Source organism: Nematolebias whitei, chromosome 6 (genome assembly GCF_014905685.2).
Source record: "Nematolebias whitei isolate Nwh7 chromosome 6, NemWhi1, whole genome shotgun sequence".
Lineage (NCBI taxonomy): Eukaryota > Metazoa > Chordata > Actinopteri > Cyprinodontiformes > Rivulidae > Nematolebias > Nematolebias whitei.
The window spans coordinates 35,993,410-36,001,900 of record NC_056503.1 but is presented as its reverse complement, the minus strand read 5'-3'; the positions used below and the strand labels follow the sequence as shown (position 1 = coordinate 36,001,900).

Here is an 8,491-nt window from a genome sequence, read left to right as displayed (position 1 = left end):
TGTGTGTGTGTGTGTGTGTGTGTGTGTGTGTGTGTGTGTGTGTGTGTATACCATGGCAGTGGATGTCTCTTGTGGTTGCTTCTCCTCTGGAGGAAGGCTGTTTGTAGCTTGAGGTAAAGCATCGTCCTTGTCCAGATCAGTGGACTGCAGCCCATTGCTGCATAATCACAACAATGAGGAATTAAACTGTTGTCTGATACTGGCACAATAAATTTTAATTACAGGGCACATGTGTTAAAATCTCTGTTAGTTGCAAATCCATTTTTAAATTATTTTATTTATAATTTTATCTTTCTTCTTGGGGTCTTGGATCCTGCTCATCTGCATTTTTGCTGCATCCTTACGTACCTGCCCAGTCTCCCAGGTCTGCTGATCAGCTGACTATCAAAAACTGGGTGGGTGGTGGGGCCAGAATTGCTCCTTTAAAATGTTCCCTTAAACCCCAATTTATATTCTTTGGCTTTTGCTTCATGTTAGGTGTTGATTTTTATTATTTTAATTCTAGCGTTATTGAATTAGTTGTAAATTTGTTTTATTGTATTTCACTTTGTTCCACTGGGGAGTTTTAAATGACTTTATAAATAAACTGAACTGAATTACCAGGGTGGAATTTATAAATATGATGTGCAGCTTTGCAAAAACTCCACCAGATGGAGCAAGTGAGGAACAAGTCATCAAATGGCTTCAAATCATGACATTGCAGCAATGTGGCCCAGAAAAACATTAAAGCTGGGAATTCAGAATCACTGTCATTCATTCAGGTTTGAAACAATGCAGCGAAATAAACCTTTAAATGAGTCTGGAACATACAGAAGCTTCCTCAGTCGGAGTCATTTCTGCACACTCAGTGCTCATCTATTCAGTGAGGCGTAAAGACAATCCACCCACAGGGAGTGCTTCACAAAACCGTCCACTGAAATGTGACACAGTGCATTCAGTGAAGTGGAGGGTGAGGTCCTTTCAGACAAACTTTTATGAGCAACAAAGACGGGAGGGAGCTTAGATTTACTGTAGTGATTCAGTCCTGTCGTATCAGGACGTGAGGTCTGGACACACAATGTCATTTATGTGACCTAAAATGACTCAACGAGGCACAGAAACAAAACTGAAGATGGATGTTTCAATCTAGAGAAGCTGTAATAATGAGGCTAGTTTGCCTTTTTGTCACCCTAATTGGGTCATTTTAAGCTAAAGCCTTCACTGCTTCAGCTTTCCCCCATGCAGCACCTCAGATGTAAACGTAAATGCACACACAAGCATAAAACATCTCATCCAGCAACAAAAACACGCGCTATCCTCTCAGCGTTGCTCCTTATTGTCCTCTCATGATCCAGAGCAGCTGACATGAAGCAAAGAAGGGGGGAGAGGAAGAATAACTCACCCCTCAAGGACGTCACTACTTCCTGGTTCTCCCAGAGGTCCTGAAGCAGCATTCTCAATCACCGCGGCAACCACGCATCCAGCCTCCATGATGCTGCCTTGCTGCAACAGCCCGCTGTAGAGAAACGTGAGTGGGAGGAAAGGGAAGGAGAGAGATAGTCAGGATGGGTGGGTGAGGAGAATGAAGCTCTGAAGACACCAGACGCTAACCCACTTGAGGCTGCGCAGCTCTCAAGGCTACAATCCACCCAGCGCAGACAGTAATCTGGGATGACATCACTGCTTCAGTGTCATGGGCTCCTTTCAGTGATAAACATGTCAGGCTGAAAATTCATAGAATGGTTCTGTGAGAAAATCAGCCTTTTCTTTCTGGCAACACTGACGGGTATTTGCTGAAAAGTCCTCTCAGTTCCTCTTCAAGAAACTATTCTGTTCTACTTCTGTCCTTGTCAGAATATCTGACACATTTTACTGTAGTTTTGTTATTTTTATCCTTTACACAATTATTCACTCAAAATTCAATTTCCTGCATCTTTTAGATGTATTTCTGCTCAACACAACTGATTCAAACGGTTGATTGACATCTTCAGTTCTGCAGAAGCCTTAATTTAAATGGGATATTTTTAACAAGAAAATGTCCAACCACGTTCTGAAAAATAAAGTGAACAAGTATTTCCACATAAAAGACTGACAGTTTATAACAAACTATAATGAAATTGCTAATTTGGTTATTTAATTTTATTTTCAGGACAAGTGGAAGACGATGGATGGATGAATTTTTTTTCTGTAAATAATGATTCAATAAATCCTTTAATGCGGCTGATTTGAGGGTAAAACCATGCAGGTTGGAGAGTTGGCATGCTTGGAAATTTATCACATTGTCTGTAGCTGAAGGAGGTTGTTTTCTCAAGATAACATTAACATGTTTAGTTATTTTGACCTAGAAAAGTTGTTTTCTCATGATGGCAAATTATTTTTACGATTCCAATAAAAGAAGAGTAAAAGAAGAGGGCTGTATATTCATAAGAAATCTGGATAATCATGATGGCATAACAGCAATAATAAATGATGCTAGAGTTTTTCTTTTTTTATTTCAAGTGCTCCCTTCTTCAGGGGTCGCCACTGCAAACTGAGTCCCAAGATGATTTGGCAGTTATTTTTATGACGGCTGCCCTTCCTGACACAACCACAGACCACCAAGCTAGCACAGCCCTCTGTGTGGAGCAGAGAGCTACCATCTAGGGTGCCCAAGGAAGCAAATGGTGGAGATTAATAGCCTTAAAATGCCCAGAGTGGGGCAAATGAGGGTGGAGGTAGGTGTGGGTGCTTCACTTTTCCCAACCACATTTTGATTTCGGTACAGGGAATCGAACAAGCGACCTTCCCATCACAGGCTCACCTTCTCTAACCTCTGTCCCACCACTCCCCAAATGATGCAACAAAGTACAACACAAAAATCACTCTTTTTTTGGCACCACAATAATCTTTTCTCAAGAAAATAGAAAGTCAACTTGTGATTTTGAGAAAATCTAATCAACAACAGCAGGTAGTGACATTCTTCAGATCTTTATGTAATAGACGATTTCTAAAACTTAAAAATCCACACTTTTGCAGATTCTAATTGATTTTTGTCAATTTTTGTAGCCTAAATGTTCTGTACTCACAGAAGTTGGACAGCAGAGAATGCCAGTCTGTTACTGTGTTAACAAATTTTATGTTATTCTGCACATTTTTTTAAAAATGGCTGCATTGTAAAATAATCCAAGTATGAAACTGGATTTTGACCCATTCAAGATAAAACATAGAAAACTGTGGTGAAGGAAGCCACAAGCAGCTACAGCCTTATACCAATCAAGCAAGATAAATATTTCACTTAAAAACCCAATTAGTCTACACAGCTCCAAAAGCCACACATGGTGTTGGTGCAGTGCTGTGGTAAACTTGCCTGTGTGTGGTTTGAAAAGTAAAGAAGGTCTAATCTGATCACTATTTGTGTGCTCTTCATCTGTGGCGTCTTCTTTTCTTGTCCTGGCAAGGTCTCTTTGTTTGAATTAACTGTAACACAGCTTCTATCACTCTCTCACAGATTCCCTTATCGCTCCTGCATTTTGATGCTGTGTAAACAAACACAAGAAATATTCTGATTGAGCAGACTTTTCTCTTCTTGCACAGTCTTCCCATGAAGTCTCTGAACATACACTATGTGCTTACTTAGCATTAAACAACCCCCTCATCCCTTCGGCACAGTTGCAGGTTGCTATTTAATATACCATTCTATTTTACATTATTAGTGTTTAGTGTATATCTTAGATCTTTTAGTGTATCGTTTAGCCTATATCTTAGTGTATATCTTACATCCTTATATACTTTTTTATACTTTATACAGTATTTTTGCTATTTCTGGGTGTAACTGGGACCTTGAGTACACAATTTTGTCCCACCTCATGTACCACATGTGATGCGAATGACAATAAAGAACCTTGAACTTCATGCTGATCAACAAAAAAACAATTGGGCTAACGATAGGGTTCATAGTCCTCTAATGACCGCTGCCTCTGTAGTAGAAGTTTCCCCAAAGACGCCTCTGGCCCCAGAGCATCAATGAGTTCCTGTTGATAAACTTCCACAAAGCTTTCTGACTCAGTAAAATGCCACTGAACCCACATGACTACGTGGTTGGGTTCGATTCCACCTCATCTCATCTTGTATCAGCTCTCTGAGAGACTAGACCTTGCCCGAGGACAGTGAATGCATCACACTGGCTGCCACTTACTTACTGTTAAGAAGTATTACATGAGGTACTGTTATATAAAAGTCACTTGTACGGAACATCCATAGTATTTTATGGAAATGTGAATGAAAAAAAAACAAGCAAAAAGAGGGCTTATGCTATATTAAGTGTCACTTTGTAAACTGTAAGGAAACTACCACTACCAAATCTAAAAAAGTTAAGTCAGGTCCTTTGGACGTTCAAAAATTTTTTTTTAGAAATGTTTCGTCTTCCATGCAAAAAATTTCTTCAGTCTGACTGAAGAAATCTTTCGGATGGAAGACAAAACGTTTCTTTTTTTTTTTTTTTTTTTAACTGAAGAAGTCTTTCAGATGGAAGACAAAACGTTTCTACAATTTTTTTTTTTAACGTCCAGAGGACCTGACTTAACTTTTTTAGATTTTTCCATATGCATCAGGATACTACTACCAAAGGCAAAATATAATGATTTAGTGTGTCTGTGCATGTGTGTCTGCCTGGTACCAATAAAAACTCCTGATCACTGGATTTACAACTGATTTTTTTTGGAGTAAACCCAATTCAAGATGGTTGCTAAAGCCAACTGACCTTTAAAAACACAAAAATGACTGTGACTCAATCAAGCTAACATATTGAGCTTGAGTTTGCTACATGACGTAAGGCCAAGATAACTGGTAATTCTGTTTATGTTAACCAAGGCAAGCACTAATTTGTAAATTTGTCAGGAAGAGACAGACAGCTTTTCTGACAGATGGTCCAGGAATGTGTCCCTACACTCCCTGGCTGAGACCGTGTAGGGATTCCCTCCTGGCTAGCAATGCCCCCCGTGCCTTCTCCACAAGCTTTTGACTATGCAAGTTGTACTGGATCTGTTGTAAAGATGACTGTATTTTCTAACAGGCTTGGCAGAGTAGTTGAAGCCAGGGCCTAATTTGAGCCAGATCCTGCCAGAACAAGATCAGGGAACTCTCTTATTTTGACATGGTGCACTCTGGCTTGGATCCAGTAACTCTCAGGCTTACTAATAATAAAGTTATGAACAAATTTGACTGCCTTGAATGAATAAAACCTATATTGGATATGTAATCTGAAAATAATTGGATAAGCACAAATTTTGAACACAACAGCCACTTACGAGCTTCTTAATATCACATACGAGCTGCCTCTTCAGGTAGCATTTCAGAGTCAGAGAGATTTATTTGTCATACACACCACACACGTGGTACATGGGGTGGGATGAAACTATGCACACAGGGTCCCAGTTACATCCAACAAAAACACAAATTGTAAAGAAAAACATCTGCTTCTACCCTTAAAAAAATCTACTCTCCTAAAAATCAAAAGTTGTTGTGCAATTTTATTAAAAAACTCAAAAATAATTAAACAGCACAACTAAATTGTATATCAGTTTGACATTTTATGTAGGTCATTAATAAAGTTTCGATTATTAAAATACAAAGTACAAGATAAATGTTTGATGTGTATTATTCACATAACTTATCAAAACAATGGCTCTAATTTGTCAAAATAACAGCTATCAAAATGTTGAAAAGACAGTCCAATTTACTTTCATTAAAAGAAAGCTTCTCATTGTCCATAGTTGGACAACAGAGAATTGAAGCACCTCCAGGCAGTGGCAACCGGGATTGGAGCAAGAGCGAGCGAGTGGTGGGGGTGAGTGCCAAGCTAATCAGGCAGTTGTAGGTGGGCAGGAGCCCACAGGCAGCCGCCATGAACAGACAGAGGAGGTGCCTGGAGGTTTCACATGTGGAGTCAGATAACAACAAGCAGGACAATGAATTCAGTGGAGAAGAGTTAGGCTCGGTACCGTCAAGTAAGGGAGACAGGGGACAGGATGCTCGAAAGGAGCGGACTGTTTACAAATGTAAGTAAACCTAGATGTTTAACAACCTGTTAAAATACACAACAATGCAGGAAATCACATCTACTTTATTCAAAATTAATTATAAATTAATTATTCAAAACCCAACCCCCACTGAACCCAAATTTGAAGCGAAATGACACCAGTGTACTATACTTTTCCACATAAATACCCACACAAAGGTTCTGACCAGTCATACAATACTTGGTGCACATCCCTGCGAGAAATAAGTTCTGCCAGAAACTTGTGCACAGAATGGGTTCTCGGAGGCAGTGCGAGAACAAAAAGTCCTGATTTTCATCACACAACTGCAACAATGAAAATGAATATCTTGACATCCTGCAGAGAATAAATCAGCTTTTCGTCTAGGGTTGTTTTCACACCAGATAGTCCGGTAGACTCGGTTCAGTTGGGGACCAATATTCATGACCTTGTGTTTACATTTGAGCTGGTGCATTTGCATTCACACTGCACTGTGCAGTCGAGTCAACCTGTTGAACCAACCTATTCCCCCACTCGCCTGTGGGGCCGCTGCACCAAGAATTACTGAAAGAAACGACACAAAAACCTCTGAAGACACATCTTCTTCTTCTTCTGTAGATAAAAACAAAAACAAAGTGGCATCAAGTTTTAGCAGTTTTAGGAGTTATATTTTGTCATTTTTCAAAAATGGACTTAGCATGAGCAGAAGATGAGACAGAAGACCATGGAGAATATTGTTTTTCCACACAAGGCAGCTGACGGCTCCATATAAGGTCAGAGAAATGTGTGTTTGTTTGTCCTGTGGAGCGGGTCCGATCTGTTTACATTCACACTGTACTCGAACCGCGCTGGAGTTCGCTTCTACCGGACCGAGACCTAGGTTTTAACCCGGGCCAGAGTTCGCCTTTTTGTTCCGTGACAGAGTTTGATGGCACGTTCACACCTCCCTAAACGAACTGGACTTTCAAGGAAAACGAGCTAGAGTTCGATTAAAGCGGACTAAACAGGGCTGGTGTGAATGCACCCTAAAACTCTGGAGATAAAAGTGGTGGGTGAAATGTGTTCCTTCAAGAAACGCCAGGCATTTTACTTGGCTTTTTGTTCCAATCGAGGAAAATGAATTTCTCTCAGCTGAATGCATTGCATGTAAAAGAAGTTTGCACCATAACGCCTGACCTTGCTGATTGTACACCAGACATGTATCTGCTTTAAGTGCAGGAACATGCTGTGCTGCACACTGCAGAGGCGTTGAGCTTAAACAGCTGAATGATAGAAAGCCTCACAGCTTAATGTTTCTGTCTGAAAGAAACTCTGAAGACGGCCAATATGAGCGAGTGCCACAGCAACCACTGCTTTTATTAGTAGGCTATTTTGGAGATGCTTCAAATAGCATAAGATATAAATAGACATGGCTGCTTCAGCTATAAAAAGTTATCATTTTAGGTGAGCCACAGTAAGGAGGCTACCACTTTATGCAAGATTACAGGTTGACAAACAGATTAAAACCCAAAACGCGTAACAAAAGAAACCTCTTACTGTGGCTTTTCTGTTAAGAGCTAATCACATTTCCACTACTTCTCCATCAGTCATGACCAAAGTGTCAAACCCCACCATGCTGGATGCATGAATAAAGACCGTTGATGAAGGAGGAGCAGCTCTGATCTCAGGAGGCTGGAGCAGCGAGCACAAAAGGATGTCACCCGGTATCTGATGACCTACATGGCATTTTTAAGGAGCCTGAACAATCCTGCAGCTGGGCTATGAGACCAGTTTGATGACAGGAAAATGGCTGAATATATGCAGGTAGCAGAACGTGAGTCACAGATGAGATGAGGGGGCAGCTGGACCCATAGAGGGAGAGAGAATGTTAAAACACCTTTTTTAAATTACCACTTTCATGTTCATCAAGCTTGTTTGTTGATTTGAAACCTCTAGATGTGATTAGAAATGTTAATAAAGCCTTATTTTATGGGTAAGCTTGTTATATTTTTCTTAAATAATGAACAGGATCTAAAAAGTTTTTACTTTGTTTGAGTGGCAGGAATGAGTTTTACGAAAGCACAGCTGAAAGTTGTTCCATCCTCAGCATTCGAAGCTGGTGGTACAGAATGTACCGGGAGGGAAGAAATGTAAAGCAGGTTTATTTAAATGCCTGCTCATTCTTAGCTTTCTAAATGTCAGAGAATATGCTGCTCCAACACACATACTCAAGGTATGAAGATGAAACTTCCACCTGCAAACTAAATCAGATGGATGAACACTGAGGACCAAGAGTGACCGCTCTGAAATATTTCTGCCCAAAACAGCTTTAAGAGTTTGGTGCTGTTTTTTTGTTTTTGTAATTTGTTTTACTTATTGTTTATTTGCTGGACTTAAGGTAATAGTTCACAATTGTTGTTGTAGGGTTCTGCAGAAAGTTTTTGAATAATTGAAGCTAATCAATAGCTTACATTTTGTAGATAGCTTTGTGAACAACATCAGTTTGCTAAAAATTTATA

The 8,491-nt window shown here is 39.9% G+C and overlaps 1 protein-coding gene across 1 annotated transcript in view; it reads right to left on the bottom strand.

Annotated features, from left to right (window-relative positions):
• arhgap32a (Rho GTPase activating protein 32a) overlaps positions 1-8,491 on the bottom strand; it is a 36,445-nt gene that overhangs the window by 23,870 nt on the left and 4,084 nt on the right. Inside the window, exons 2-3 of the mRNA XM_037677584.1 lie at positions 1,382-1,495; positions 52-157 (exon numbers count right to left, since the gene is read on the bottom strand). Of these exons, the coding sequence (XP_037533512.1) occupies positions 52-157; positions 1,382-1,470 (195 nt within the window). The 5' untranslated portion in view covers positions 1,471-1,495. The remainder of the gene's footprint in view (positions 1-51; positions 158-1,381; positions 1,496-8,491) is intronic.